The sequence below is a fragment of the Haliotis rufescens genome, unplaced genomic scaffold (genome assembly GCF_023055435.1).
Source record: "Haliotis rufescens isolate VD_foot unplaced genomic scaffold, xgHalRufe1.0.p SCAF_42, whole genome shotgun sequence".
Classification (NCBI taxonomy): Eukaryota; Metazoa; Mollusca; class Gastropoda; order Lepetellida; family Haliotidae; genus Haliotis; species Haliotis rufescens.
Window position 1 is genome coordinate 921,618 of NW_025964135.1, and position 16,577 is coordinate 938,194.

The window sequence follows — 16,577 nt, forward strand, 5'->3', positions numbered from 1 at the left end:
TGTAAAGTAACCGGTCTGCAACATTGCAAGAGCGGCAGTCTAGACATTATTGACTTCAACTGTAGACCCTCAAGTGTGAATATTGAACCGGTGCCTGGCATCCACCTTTATAAAGGACACCTCAGAGAGAAAATGCACCAGCATTTAGTCCGAACGTGCACAATGATTGGTTGTTTGTGGTAGTGTATGTATGCATGTGTCCGACTGTGGAATGTACGTCATATTGCAGGACGTCGGTTCATCTGTGATCTTTTCAGCATTTTCTAATCATTTCTGATAAAATGGAAAGTTTCCACTTGTAAAAAAATTTAAAAAAGGGAAATTGCGGTGTAGGATAGGTAACTCACCCATACAAACCAATGCAGAGTCTGATACAGACTCGATGATTAACAAACCGCCGTCTATAGCTGGAATATTGCTGAGTGCGGCGTTGAACAACAAACTCACTCACTCACTCACTCCTCCCATATCAAGCTGATACGAATTTATTGAATACTGTTCACTCATTCAAGGCCTTTTGAAAGACTTGAACGGCATCTCTGCATGTATTCGCCTAAACAATAGATATTGTTTAAGTTTCATCATCGCCAAATGTACACGGTGAATGTCCTGCATGTAATGCAACATCTTGGTGGAACGATGTCTACAGAAATACATGAACAAGATTGCGTCAATTATATACATTTATTCCTATGGGCACACATCCTTGTATGTTGACGGCAGTTCCTTGGCTATGGCAAGATGTTCCAAACCTGAAAAAGGAAACAAAGTCAGGTTATGTGTGTAAGGAATCATGACCAGTAACTTTAAGATCCTTACTTTTTGTTTGTTTGTGTGTTTGTTGTTTAACGCCGTACTCAGCAACATTCCAACTGTGGACATACAATGGACACTCTAATATATAATGAAATCAGTTTTGACATGGATTACCACATTGACAATTTATCTCTATTCTGTATAAATCATAATTTAACTGGCTTTTCATGTATCTTAATCGAGTATGATAAACCTAACACCATAGGAAAAATATGGAGGTACAATACAGTGCTCTTTCTGTATGTATGATGCGAATTGGGATGTAGATGTACAATTTCTACCTGCTGCAGGAATAGTGTTCCATAACCTTACAGTTGATGGAATAAAAGAACACGTTGAGTAATGTACAAATGGGATACTTGTCAAGTCGTGAGGCGAAAACCAAATACATATATGTAATAATATGTCGTGAAATATATTTTGGCTGGTCTCAGGCTAATTCAGAAATGAGAATGACTCTTGTTTTGGTTTTTTATTTTTACCTGCAACGGCGGACTGGAATCCAGCGTTGTAGTCACACGCCACCTCATTCTTGACGTAGTCGCCCCTGTCGTCGACGTAGCCGTCGCTCTTACCAGGGCCGCCTACCATGGCGCCGTACAGGGTGTGGGGGTCGGGCACCTTCATCTGCTGTTCGTCCCACCCACACGGGGCAGGCAGGCTGGGGCACGACCTGGGGAGATTCGAGTGAGTGAGTAAGTTGGGTTTAACGCCGCATCGAACAGTATGTTGTATCACAAGATGTAAACTGTATGTGAACGTTATGACGAAGGCCCAAAGTAACGCATGCCGAATACGTTTACCATTTTGGTGAAATCCATACCAGGAGTATGGTCCCTTCAAACACAGGATCAAATCGGGAAGAATCTAGGTATCGAACCCATGACCAGCGGATCCTGGCGAGTTAAGGGACGCAACCCTGCATATAAACTGTGAAACTTCCTTATTTTGGACCCTCATTGGCACTGTTTTAATTCCAGTATTCCAGTATTCCAGTATTCTAGTATTCCAGCATTCCTCTTATCTTATGAAAGCGTAAGAACTTGTTAATAAATCACTGTTTTGACGCAATATATTTTAAGGAATATGACGTTCAATAACACATTAAAAAAACAAAAAAAACATTTGGATCAAAAACGATGGATCAATCGCCATATATTCGATTATTTTTTATCATATTTTGCTCATGAATATTTGTGGTGATATATACTTTGTTTCGTGCCGTACATTTGAGGGTGTTTCACAATAGTATGGAGGTGGATATTTCGTTTTTGATGTATCAAACTCACGCTGCTCGGTGGTGGGGACGTCGTGGTGGGTTGGTGCCGAAGCCGATGACGTAGCTGCGCCCGGCGTCACCGAGGGCGTAGTTGATCTGAGACATGGCCCACTTTCGGTTATTTACAGGGTCGATGCCGGCGTCAGCAGCGACAAGCGCCAGAAGAGCCGTGTTGGCTGTCAGGGAAAGAAAACTTTGTTAGTGTCCAGAACGGACAACTCGAAACGTGTCGGTAAGTATCGGTAGGTATCGGTATGAATCGGTAAGTATCGGTAAGTATCGGTAAGTACCGGTAGGTATCGGTAGGTATCGGTATGTATTGGTATATAATGGTAGGTATCGGAAAGACCTTGATGATGAACAATTGATCTTATTTCAACGGTTTATGATTAATATACCACAATACAAGATACTAATTTAGTTGCCAATGGTAAACGTTCGTAATTTGAACAACTAAGAACATGATACGTTGATAACTCCCGCAGGGAATTATTGCCATTCCTCTCCAAGGGTTCTTGCGGAAACACAGTCTTGGGTTCGAATCCCAGACTCGCTCTGATAATGGAGTTTGGAGGATATTATGTCCCACAAATTGTGTTGGTACGGGTAACTCAGTGGTGTCAAAGAGCTGCAATGCAGAGTTCTTTCCCTTAGTTGTGTCAGAACCTGCTGTTCGCGTCTTCAAACTTCGTTTTATGGGAAATCCATGTTTTGTTAGTAAAATCAAACGTCTACGACCGGCAATGGGTTTTTTACACATAAAAATCACACGCCGTGATACAAAGCTGATAGTTTTCAAAGCACCGTTGAAACCAAACTCGCTCATTCACTCCTCCTCCAAGGATAACCCCCAGCGGAAGGGGCGTCCCACTTACAGGCGTATCTGAGGGCGCCCCACTGTAACCTGAAGGCCAGACATTTAGGGGAGTATGTGACGCTACCACCGGGGAACCAATCCTGGAAAGTTCCCACAATTGTCTTCTTGTAGATGTCCTTCTTTGTTTCAATGTACAAAAGCATCTGAAAAATATAAATAAGCCGATGACAAAATATTTGTAATAGCTTTTATGTAATGTGATACCGAAAAAGGTTCCTGTGTACTGTAGGTCACTCGGATTTGTAGTCAACAGTGAGTGAGTGAGTTGGGTTTTACGCCGCTTTTAACAGTATTCCAGTTACATCACGGCGTGTCAGCTTAATGTGGGAGGAAAGCCCGAAGTGATGCAGGTCTCTGACGTTTATCACTTCGGTGAAACCCACGAACACGGGTATGGTGCTGACAAACCTAGAAACATAATCAGGGGCGAACCGGGATTCAATCTCATTGAAATCAGATCTTGGTTCTCGCTACCGCTAAACAAAGATCTGAGAACACTCATTACGGGTCACGTCAGACCCACCTTGCGCAAACTTTGACCGACAAATGGAACGACTGACAAGTCGACATTAGCCAATCAGAAGGCAGCTTTCTCGTGCTTTACGGCACTAATTTCAAATTGGCGACTACGCTTCGAAACATATTTTGACAAATTCTCGACTAGAAATTTGAAATCTGAACAAAAGAACATTCTGGAATGGCTGATAGATGTTCTAGATTGTATGGATTCAGTCGTTAAGCCCGTAACTATCGTTCGGAATACCCCGTGTTTAGAAATCACATTCCGACCCACTATCATAGGTTTCTGGCGTGCCAAAGGGATGCAACTCTGCACAGCGAATCGCGGGGCCTTAGACGACTGGGCCGCCCGTGCCCCCTGTAGTCAACAGTAATTACAACAAAGACAGACACATTTCAATAATGTTTCTTATTATGTAATATTTAACATAATGTGAACTAGCGAACAACTTTGCTACAATACTAAACAAACTTTCTTCACGCAAATTCATTGACCCTAATCAAACAACTTTTGAGCAAGACTTGTATTACGCTCTTTGAAATCATCGTAGAACTTGAAGCTACTTAGTCTATAGCGTTCACACAAAGTCTCAGCTGTCTAAGATTCGTGGGGGGCGATCGGTTAGCCTTGTGGTTAAAGCGTTCGCTCGTCACGCCGAAAACCAGACATGGGTACAATGTGTGAAGCCCATTTCTGGTGTCCCCCGCCGTGATATTGCTGGAATATTGATAAAAGCGGCGTAAAACCATACTCATTCATCAACATACGACACATGTGGCGGTTTTCTTAATTCAGATGTCTCCCACTTACATTAGCACCGCCGATCTTTTCATCCCAGGAGAACCCCCAGGCGGTTTTGTTCACGAAGTGTTTCTCAGCGAAGTCCAGGTAGGTCTGATCTCCAGTAGCCTTGTACAGCCACATCCCTCCCCAGCTGAACTCGTCCTCGTCGTCCTGGGACCTGGCATAGAAGTAAAGTGAGTGACTTTCTACCTTAGTCACGAATAGAACCGAGTTGTGTGGACATTAAAATACAGGTTAGTAAATGAGCGAGTGTTGTTTAACGCCGCAGTCAGCAATAGATCAGCAAAACCAAGACAGCAATATGTTCGACTTTGGACCAGACAAACCAGTGCCCGAAAATGTCCTTCGGTGACTATGTTGTAACTGTTCTTTCCCGGAATCAACACGGAATTTCTTTGTTCCATAAAGCGTCCAAGGGATATGTACACAACGATGGCGAGGGGGGGGGGGGGGGGGGGGGGTCATTTGGTTCTAACACTACCATATTGCCGATGCTACGTTAAACATAAACTCATTTTGATATCACACATCGGCATGGGCCCCAATACACACTATTTCAACAGTATCACCGCCATCCATGTCTGGTTTCCTTTGATTTGTAGCCCTCTCCCCAAACCCCCATTTTCTAAAGGCCAGGGTGACGTTGTACAAAACAACCTTAGCGCTACGACTGTCGTAAGCCTATTTTAAGGTGTGGGCGTTACGATCACCTTAGCGCTACGACTGTCGTAAGCCTATGTTAAGGTATGGGCGTTACGATCACCTTAGCGCTACGACTGTCGTAAACCTATGTTAAGGTATGGGCGTTACGATCACCTTAGCGCTACGACTGCCGTAAGCCTATGTTAAGGTATGGGCGTTACGATCACCTTAGCGCTACGACTGTCGTAAGCCTATGTTAGGGTATGGGCGTTAAGATCACCTTAGCGCTAAGATCGCTTTGTACAACGGCCCCCTTGAGATGAGTTATTCCTGTATGATCAGCCTGACCATGACGCTGTCACCTACTTGTAATATGCAGCCGCGGCGCTGACGCAGTCGCTGTATTTACCAGGGTAGGCCTTTCCAAACTCAAACAGCTGCTTCGCATGGGTCAGGAGTGTGCTGGCATATGCAGTATCTTAAAAACAGAAACATTCACTATCCAGAAAAACTCTGATCCATAGTTTACTAAAACCGCTGTATATACAAGATGTAATAGAGCTAACAAACGATGAGTTCGTAGAAGACACACCTGTGCCGTTTTTAGATAGTTATCACTTAGACTTAGATTTGTCTTGTCCTTCTTCAATCAACAAATGTACACTTCCTGTCAAATTTGAACCAGCATTACATAGTTATGTCCCAACCTCCTTTCTGCTTGAAGGCAATGGAACCAGCAGCCATTGCAGCAGCGGTTTCCATGGCAATGTCAGATCCGGGACAAGAAGCGCTGATTTTGAAGGAGGGTCTCTTTCCGGTCATGCGCTCTGGGCTGGTCCAAGAGCCGTGGTCAATACCGCCATCGCCAACCTAGCGGAAATACATGTCACTATTATCCATGTGCGCACAAGACATGCGCGTACATAATCATATTGTAAATTGATATGTGTTTCAGATGGTCATGTAGACATGTATCATATTGATTAAAGTTCATATATTCGTGGAAAAACATAGCCATTACTGGGGGTGGAGGAATGGGGAGGGGGCGGAGGGCGAGGGGGGCACGGATGATGTTTCACGCAAATCCCAGAATCACGACCCCCACCATCCCCACCACCAAAGCACCCGGATATCAAATGGTCAGTCTCTTAACATCACAGTCACGTCACTGCTGCCTGCTTATAATCGAATATGAACCAACAAACCAGAAACTCACACATTGTGACCCGATCCTGATCACTCGGCTCTTACAACAAGAATGGGATACTGAGGGTCTATTCTGCCCTAGATTCCCATGACCTTCAATGGCTCTTACAAGAATGGGAGACTGAGGGTCTATTCTGCCCTAGATTCCCATGACCTTCAACGGCTCTTACAAGAATGGGATACTGAGGGTCTATTCTGCCCTAGATTCCCATGACCTTCAATGGCTCTTACGACAAGAATGGGATACTGAGCGTCTATTCTGCCCTAGATTCCTATGACCTTCAATGGCTCTTATGACAAGAATGGGATACTGAGGGTCTATTCTGCCCTAGAATCCCATGATCTTCAACGGATCTTACAACAAGATGGGATACTGAGGGTCTATTCTGCCCTAGATTCCCATGACCTTCAACGGCTCTTACAAGAATGGGATACTGAGGGTCTATTCTGCCCTAGATTCCCATGACCTTCAATGGCTCTTATGACAAGAATGGGATACTGAGCGTCTATTCTGCCCTAGATTCCTATGACCTTCAATGGCTCTTTTGACAAGAATGGGATACTGAGGGTCTATTCTGCCCTAGAATCCCATGATCTTCAACGGATCTTACAACAAGATGGGATACTGAGGGTCTATTCTGCGCTAGAATCCCATGATCTTCAACGGATCTTACAACAAGATGGGATACTGAGGGTCTATTCTGCCCTTGAGTTCCATGACCTTCAATGGCTCTTACAAGAATGGGATACTGAGGGTCTATTCTGCCCTAGATTCCTATGACCTTCCATGGCTCTTATGACAAGAATGGGATACTGAGGGTCTATTCTGCCCTAGATTCCCATGACCTTCAATGGCTCTTACAAGAATGGGATACTGAGGGTCTATTCTGCCCTAGAATGCCATGATCTTCAACGGATCTTACAACAAGATGGAATACTGAGGGTCTATTCTGCCCTTGAGTTCCATGACCTTCAATGGCTCTTACAAGAATGGGATACTGAGCGTCTATTCTGCCCTAGATTCCCATGACTTCAATGGCTCTTACAAGAATGGGATACTGAGGGTCTATTCTGCCCTAGATTCCCATGACTTCAACGGCTCTTACGACAAGAATGGGATATCGAGGGTCTACTCTGCCCTAGATTCCCATGATCTTCAACGGCTTTTATGACAAGAATGGGATACAGAGGGTCTACTCTGCCCTAGATTCCTATGACCTTCAACGGCTCTTATGACAAGAATGGGATACTGAGGGTATTTTCTGCCCTAGATTCCCCACGGCTTTCAAAGGGTTTATAACTAGGAGCGCTGTGTGAAGCGGTGCTCATGAATACTGCCGACGGCCGCATCACTCACCTGGACATACAGCTCGTTGGGTTTGGTGTGGCACTTGATGAAGTAGTCCAGAGGCCACTTGATGCTTTGGTACATCCAGTCGAGCTGACCAGACTTGACATAGGCATCCTTATACATCAACAGCCCCCACGTCAACACCGTCGTACTCCACGCCATCGGGAAGTTGAACTTAACGTTATCTCCAGCTGCGATGTTAGTAAAAGCACAGTCATTTCAACAAAGAGCTGTAATTTCCTGTAAACCTAATCAGAATTCAGTTTGGAACCGAACGTACAGCTTTAAAAAGTTAAATTAAGCACGGGTTAAACCTACAGGTAACCTAGCTCTACAATCAAAACACTGATAATAGCCTTAAACCAAAGTATGACACTGAAAGGCTCACACATTGTTCTGGTGTACTTTATGTGACATTAAATGACAGGTGTTTCCAGCACAAAAGGACTTGGGCTCACTGCTAGAACAATTTTAAAGGCTTACATGTTTTAGTTTTACACAATGTGTCATTTACGTAACACCTCTCATTTTGACTCAAACGATGTGGACAAGCGCCAAATTTTAATTTTAAGTTATCTGTTGTCCCCACAACTTGAAATACGCCCTCTTGGTCGATTTGTTTTACAAAATGGTTTGCCACACATACTACCGATAATTTCCATGATGAGTAAATATTAGTTTACACAATGGTGTGGTCGCCAAATCAGCTGTTTCAACAGAAGTGGCTGTTGTGATTTGAAATCTTTGATTGATCAGTCAGAACGAGTATTTTTCAAATTCATGGGAAAATGCAGTTTCAGTTGTATACTCTACAGGAAGCTGAGAATGAAATCGAGTGCATACGGATCCAGAGGCATTATTACAATTATCTCATGACTTGATTTACAAGAACTTACACGAACGTAAAACAATACATTTCGTCCGGTGTTATGTCAGCGGACCGTGCACAACTCCAAACTATTACAAGCGAATGTAAACAATGAAATAGTACAAGCATTATTACACTGATCTGTATCGTTTCAATAAGTCTGTCTCCTCACATCGGGAATACATAATACCACTCACCGTCATACCAGCCGCCAGTGAGATACTCCCCACTGGCCCCCTTGTCACCAAGGGCGGAGTCAGCTCTCCATGGGATGCGGTTACTTGCCGGAAGTTTACCGGATCGCTGCGCTTCGTAGAACAGGATGGACTTCATCAAAACCTCTGCGTAGTTGTACTTGGTGCTTTGTGCACCTGCAAGCAGCACGATATCACTGTGTCATGGGACATTTGGATTTGTTTTAATTATTTGCTTTACGGATAAACCGGCCATAAATGAGGGAAATGTGGACCAACATTGATATTATCAGGATTGTCATTGATATTCCTGCTCAGTTTGTTAAGACCAGTATCCCTGGCATAGGACTATTGTTTAGGCTCGTAACGTAACTTGTATATATGTGTGTACATGATTGTATAAAAGAGAGTAAATGAGAGTACATGGTTGTATGAATGAGAGTACATGGTTGTATGAATGAGAGTATTTGGTTGTATGAATGAGAGTATTTGGTTGTTTAAATGAGAGGTCACTGTTGTTTACTGGTTCTGGAGTGTTTGCTTTGATAACTATGCTACTTAGTGAACACTTTATTAAACAAATATTGTTTTGCGATTTTATATATATTTTTATTTCGACCATATTTTGAACATGGAATTTCGCAAACAAAATATAAAACTTAAACTGCCTAATCACTATAGTTGTGTGAATCATTGTGTCTGTCAGCATGTATTTTAGCATGTAGTTAAACTATGCAAGCCTTGCCCTATAACAAAGGTATGCTAACACTTTAATGTCAAACACTAGAACCATTGATTGCCACTTAATCCATAAAAGAAAGGGGGAAATCAGCCTTCAGTCTCGATTTCAAAAGTAATGTGAGGGTGTAATGTAACAGTTGGATATGTAACTGATGACAAGACATCTTCTGTGTTACAGCTGTAGGACTGTCATCAAACAAATTATATACTAGTTGATTTAGAGTGAGTGAGTGAGTGAGTGAGTTGGGTTTAACGCCGCTTTTAACAGTATTCCAGTTATATCGCGGCGTGTCAGCTTAATGTGGGAGGAAAGCTCGAAGTGATGCAGGTCTCAGACGTTTACCACTTCGGTGAAACCCACGAGCACGGGTATGGTGCTGACAAACCTAGAAACATAATCGGGGCGAACCGGGATTCGAACCCACAATCATAGGTTTCTGGCGTGCCCAAGGGACGCAACTCTGCACAGCGAATCGCGGCGCCTTAGACGACTGGGCCACCCGTGCCCCCAGTTGATTTAGACGGTTTGTATGGTAATAATGACGCTATATAAACACAATGTAACATATCCAAAACTGCTTTTCCGTGAATAAATTCGACGAATTATTTCCATTATCAAAAGAGATAAAACAGAGTCGACAATCAAAAGAGCGACAACACCCTTTCCTTAGTCAAAGCAAAATCTCTGCCATAAGTCCATTGTTGTGATGTTATCAGGTATTTGCGAATAGGTGAGCGTATCCTGCCCCACCGGTTTCACCGTTACAAACACATGCAAAGGCAAGCCAATTGTTCAGTTAAAAAATGGTACAACGAAGCAATGCGAACAAGTGAGGGCACAGTAGAACCGACCTGCTACGTGGGGGATCTTAGGCAGAGTCTGGTGGTCATTTGAGAGATCCTTCAGGATACCAGTTCCGGTGGGAGCACCACCACTACCACATGTCTTCCCCATCATGCGCACGCATACAGAATCCCCGGCAGCGTGGATACCCTTCGACCCCTTGTTGACCATGGCGTATTTGTCGGAACACCCTGAATTCGACCCGTGAATGAAGTCGCCGTCCCATTGCTGTGAGCATAGAACAGAACGGCGTTCAACATTCTAGCGTCTGAAACCTTATTGGACATTTTATGATTATTATACATAATTAATTTCGGTGATGATGCATGGCGATCAGGTAATACAGAATTAATATATTTGTGTACCTGATTATCTTTGTCTTGAAGCAGCGACAACGTGAATACGATGATAACTTGGCTCAAACAAAATCTCACGTCACCCACGGGGCGGTCGGGTAGCCTAGTGGTTAAAGCGTTCGCTCGTCACGCCGAAGACCCGGGTTCGATTCCCGACATGGATACAATGTGTGAAGTCCATTTCTGGTGTCCCCCGCCGTGATATTGCTGGAATATTGCTAAAAACGGCGTAAAACCATACTCACCCACTCACTCACGTCACCCACAACAACACACACAAACACATCACATACACCCTGAGTGACAAATAGTGGGTTCCTTGAAACATCATTGGTTTCTCAGTTTAACGGTTTAATCGTTTAAAGGTTTCAGGACGGTAGAGTTCAGTCTTCCTGATGAGTACCTGTATTCATAAAGCTGTATTGCTTTCCGAGTGCTTATGTATCCTGTGTATATGACTGAATAAAAAAATTTAAAAAATGAAAAAAAAGGTTTCAGGACGGTAGAGTTCAGTCTTCCTGATGCAAGACTCTACCTGAATCCCCTGCACTGGTACGTTGAAGGTGATGTCCAGTTCCCAGCCGACCGAGGCGGTCGCCAGTTTGAAGCAGAACTTGCCCTCGAAGTTGTTGTCCCAGTGCTGCATCAACTCAAACTTAGTAGACTGGTCATCTCCGGTTGCACCGGAAGCGACCAGGAGAAGAATTAGTGGCAACATGGCGCAGGTTCCTGGTGACGAAAGACATCAATCCGTCAAAACGTGTAGTCATCTTCTGATTTATGTTCGTCAATATTCTCCATCCTCCCACATCCTCCCGAGGCAAGGGAGTTAACTGACTATAAAAGTCCAGTTTCCACCCTTCCCGAACTAGGCTGGAATTTCGGAGTTGTATTTTGTCTAAACTGACGAGCATTTCAAAATCGCATAACGAAATCGACAACCAGTTCGTAAACAACATGGCGACTGCCGTGCAGATTTCGGTCGATTGAAGGATTTGCATAACATGTGTACCGTCAACTGGGCGTCGACAGATAGTTTCCACATCTTTTCATCCTTTCATCTCATGTCACATCTTTGATAAACAATATTAACAAGCTTTTTACTACACGTAGTTTAAGACATTATTGCCGGGCAAAAGAAAGCACACACTTGAAAATCGGGTTTAACCAAAACTTTAAAGCCGCCGAAACACGGCAAACGTCAGCCCCAAAACACAACAAGAAACCGGCATCAAATACATCACCATCGAATGACCATCTCTTGTGTTCTATTTTAGCCACCATCAAACAGAGTGAATGCTTCCTTTTGCCAGCATTTTAGGTATCGAACATCGTTTGACACTACTATATAACACAATGTGTTTGATTACATATAAATAGTAATGCACACGATAGAGTTGCCATGGAAGAATTTCGGAGTGTTTCTGACATAAGGTCACTTATGCGGACATTCACAACGACGTATCTCAGTACCACTAACCAGAAAGTTTTAATATATTCCAACATCTCATATGGGTGAGGGTGAGGGTTAGGGTTAGGGTTAACGTAACCCTAACCCTAACCCTAATCCCCACCCCGACCTAACCCTCATATGAAACGCTAAAAATAAGCTGTCGAAATCTTCAAAGAAAACGAAATCATTCGTTTAAAGAATTCGTCAGTAACCATAGTGCAACGTACAACTGGTTAAAGGTAGGTATAAATACCTTCCTCTTCACTACATAACTAAATGATCAGACAGTATGTGATGTTGGCTCACCTGTCTTGGAGTGACCGGAATGACAAGATAGAGTCGGCCAGATTATATATAGACTTTAAGTTTAGACAGCAGATGGCTTTGTTCACAGGCTGCCTGTCTGATAACCAACTCATTCTTCAGCCTTGGCCTATATTCGGGCTTAACTTACCTAAACTTATATATTATTTTAAAACTGTAAGACTTTCTTGTGGAATCCAAGACGCAACATTGTCGAGTTGTCATCTATACAAAACCAAGTCTCGTTGTCCCGTTTTGAAGATGTTTGTTTTCACCAACGGGTAATGCGACAATGACAACGCGACATTTCTTAGTGTCAAAAATAGGTGGTGTGGTCACAATCTCACTGAAGAAATTTGGACTATGCGACAGTGACAACGCGACATTTCTTAATGTCAAATATGTCGAGAAACTGCATTGTCAGTCAGGACATTTAGATAATGCAACATGACTAAACGTATGACATTTTGTCTATAGACATGTTCAAATTAACGTCGAATACGAACATTTTGAAAAAATATCAACATATCCGGAATGAATACAGAAGTGTTTGTCGGAGAAAGAAAAGTATTTACGAAGATGAATGTGTAAACTATTGCCTTGCGTCTTACCTAACAATACCGAAAAGAATCACACAAACTCCAGACAGTCAGAAAGTAAAGGACAGTATGACTCAAGGTCAGCGGACAGATTACTTTAAGCAAGTTCTTGATCTGGTTGATTTTCGCGTGAACTGTGATAACCTCGATTCTACAGATATTTATGAAACAAGTCACACATGCGAGCTGTTGCTACTGTCACGATAAAACATGTAAACTCTGATATGACTGAACCAGAAGTCGTGACAACCCATGCTTGCTGTAAAAGGCGACTATGTCGTGATAGGCGACTGACGGTATCGGGTGGTCAGGCTCGCTGACTTGGTTCATGCAGGTCATCGTATCCCAATTGCGTGGATCGATGCTTATGATTTCATTCACTGTATTGTCTGGTCAAGGCTCGATTCTTTACAGACTGCCGTCATATAGCTTGAATATTGCTGAGTGCGGTGTTAAACAACAAACAAACAAATCTCAGAAATATGTACCTGTTTATGTATGAAATGTACTTGGGTCTATGGCCTAATTACCTAATTAATGAATTCGACTGCTTCCATCGACTTAAGCCATGTTATTGTGTTTATGTGATTTCTCTTTAAGTTTGCATACATTTGTGTCAGTTTAAGATTCGCGTTCAGAATGGCAAGATAATTCCCGGTTCAGAATCAACTGCGACAACAATATAGGGATTTTACGAGCGCTTCAGGGGTATTGATGTAGCCAAACCTGCGGATATTCCATCTACAAAAGGCTAAAGTTTGGTTTTCAATCGGAATGGTCTTTAGCGTTGGGTGAAAGTACTAAGTACTGCTAGACAATAGCATAAGAAACGTCCTCCTTGCTGTGTCGTGCATAAGCCGAGGCGATCCGATGGGAACACGACGAGCACGTGTGAATCAGAAAGAGTCAACATAATGACGATTGTGAATTCCCACAGAAGCGTTCCGAATGTATCTACCGTCCATATTGGCGCATGAACACGAGAACTAGTTGAAATAAGTTCGGGGGCACGGGTGACCCAGTCGTCTAAAGCGCCACGATTCGCTGTGCAGAGTTGCGTCCCTTGGGCACGCCAGAAACCTATGATTGTGGGTTCGAATCCCGGTTCGCCCCGATTATGTTTCAAGGTTTGTCAGCACCATACCCGTGCTCGTGGGTTTCATCGTAGTGGTAAACGTCTGAGACCTGCACCACTTCGGGCTTTCCTGCCACATTAAGCTGACACGCCGCGATATAACTGGAATACTGTTCAAAGCGGCGTTAAACCCAACTCACTCACTCACTCACTCAAATAAGTTCAATAACTCTTTTTCTACTTGCGTCTTATAGTACAATTAATGTAGACTTTACAACAGCGCTCGCTTATTCCAGTTGTAAAAAGTATTGAACCTCTCCAATACATATTTATTCTTTTGCACAAAAAGTATATTTGGCAAGTCAGTCACAGCTGTTCATCTTTTATTTGCAAATTATTCATTTTTAAATTAGATGTTAAAATTAGATGAAGAAAACTGAAAAGACTAAGGTGGTTGTCGGATTTATGTTATTTCAACAGTGGTTGTCTCAGATATATTCAGTTAAGTGCTTGAAACGACAAGTTTTAAAACTCATTTATTTCATTTCTAAATCTTGTCCTTCCATAGACAGCGTTAACAAATATTCTACCATGACATTGATGAATGCTTGATTCTGATTGGTTAATTTGCTACAGAAACCCCTTTCAAATATATTAAGCCTTTTCACAAAAAAACGTGCGTATGAATACATAGATAGCCTACATATCGATTCACAGAAAATGGCTGCCGATCGATCACCCCAATATATGAACTGTAAAACATATCTATATTTCCTCTAATACACGCTGGGTCTCAAATACCAGACAGGTCTCTAATACACGCTGAGTCAAGGGCTCTCGCGAAATTAATAGACGGCGTATAGTGTCAAATAGAGGAAATACGGTAGTTTGATATCGGCTGTTTGGGGCGTTATAGGCCGCAACCCTGACTGCTTCGATGATGACATTAAAAGATTTAACGAAGGCATATCTTTTGCTTACAAATGAAATGTTTATGAAACTGTTAGGGAAATGTTCTATGGTGACCAGAATCGGTACAATTTAAGCTATTTCCTCATTGAAACAACCGACAATGAAAGTAAAATATAACATTATAAAAATTGTTTGAAAAAGCAACATCACATCAGCAGGGATAGTCAACGTGTTAATGTTGAACAGCATCACACTGTGCATCAATACTGGGTTGTCTTCTGGTTTCCTGCAATTCTTTAACAGCACTGTTACTGTTAACAATTTCTTTGGCAGCCATAACTGAGAGTGCAGTGCAGATACAGTGACAACCGGGCCACTTTAGGACGGTTCTCATTTCAGGGTGGGGAGGTATAATTAAAAGATTCACACATTCAAAATTAGTGAAAGAGTGATATCTCATAAATTTTGTTGAGAAAATAATAATTGTTCATTTTTTTGGTAGCTTTTTCTGAAACCCACGAACAGTTAATTTCATTATTGAAACAACCGACAATGAAAGTGAAATATAACAGAATAAAATGTGTTTGAAGACATTTTATTCATGACAACATGGTGTTTACAAACCTTTTTCTGATCGATATCCATTGCCATCTCCGTCAACCACCACCGTTAGAATTTGGCAGGTGGGAATTTGAAAGTCCATCGGAAAACACTCCCTTTCGAAAGTCCACGAAAACAATGTCCCAACTGAAGTGACAGCTTATCAAACTTGATGAAATTCATTTCAGAACACGCACAATTATGGAAATTATACACGACCTACTATTTCTGGACCAGAAATGTCTAAGTTCTGTCACTTTTTGGCGTTGGATCCGTGAAATCTTGAAATTGACAGGTCACACCATGCAGATTCCTCGTTTCAAAATATCCGTCTCGTCTGCAGCCTAAACAGCGGCTGTTCAGTCATACTCAGTTCCATTAGTAATCATATGGATGTACCAGCAGGCTCGATCAATCCCAGTAAATCTACAGGTAAATGTTGAACCACATCATAGATCGGGGTTGTCATCTTGCTTCTTTTAACTAGATCAAGTTAATGTAAACACATGATTGTCAGCCATTGACAGCTGTGAGGTGTGATTACCGTGATTTAGGTCAAGTTCTGCCACATCCAAGTTCGGGACAGAGAGGCATTTACTTTGATGTTATTATTGTTTACTGGGGGTAATTGCTATCTAACTAATAACTCTTAGACATATTAAGTGTATATTAGAATGTTAATTCATAAAGTTTGCTGTAGAAATATATTCGTTTTGCATTTTAAAACCTTTTTTCTATTACCCGTCACCCCTACAATAGAAATGATGGCATGTTCGATTTCCAAGAAATGACCTCTCTCACAAATTTCCGAGAAACGACAGCCAAGTCCACAGTGTTCAACAGTGTGCAACAGTTTGATAGAACTTAAAACATCTCTCTTTGGATTAAGTTAGGAGTGTTATTTGTCAACTTCGTTTGAAAAACTATGTGTTTTGAATACTTATTATGAACTACTCACGACTTTGGTGTTTTTTAATCTTAAACTTTAGTAATATTTGTCACATATATAACTACCTGTGACCACTTTTCGGAATGTTCTAAGATTGCGGACCTGCATGTGCACCTGTGTGATTACGCGTTGCAAGAGAGCACCATGTTCAAAGCGTTGTTGCCGTCATGGTAGAATGGAGATAAACC

General features: G+C 42.3%; 1 protein-coding gene across 1 annotated transcript; it reads right to left on the reverse strand.

Moving 5' to 3' along the window:
- Positions 1-670: 670 nt before the first annotated feature.
- On the reverse strand, positions 671-11,245 carry LOC124116478 (endoglucanase E-4-like). Its single transcript, XM_046477825.2, has 11 exons — positions 11,034-11,245; positions 10,151-10,370; positions 8,561-8,734; positions 7,502-7,686; positions 5,646-5,808; positions 5,305-5,416; positions 4,303-4,453; positions 2,971-3,115; positions 2,106-2,271; positions 1,299-1,489; positions 671-752 (listed from the first exon to the last, which is right to left on the reverse strand). The coding sequence occupies exons 1-11, from the start codon at positions 11,214-11,216 to the stop codon at positions 691-693; spliced, it is 1,752 nt and encodes a 583-aa protein (XP_046333781.2). The 5' UTR covers positions 11,217-11,245; the 3' UTR covers positions 671-690.
- Positions 11,246-16,577: the final 5,332 nt, after the last annotated feature.

Excerpts from the sequence above, each read along its gene's own strand:
- LOC124116478 (XM_046477825.2), bottom strand. The coding sequence starts at position 11,216 with ATGTTGCCACTAATTCTTCTCCTGGTCGCTTCCGGTGCAACCGGAGAT. Across the intron at positions 7,687-8,560 it reads CACTGGCGGCTGGTATGACG|CTGGAGATAACGTTAAGTTC; the intron begins GTGAGTGGTATT and ends CTAACATCGCAG. Across the intron at positions 753-1,298 it reads ATTCCAGTCCGCCGTTGCAG|GTTTGGAACATCTTGCCATA; the intron begins GTAAAAATAAAA and ends TTCCTTTTTCAG.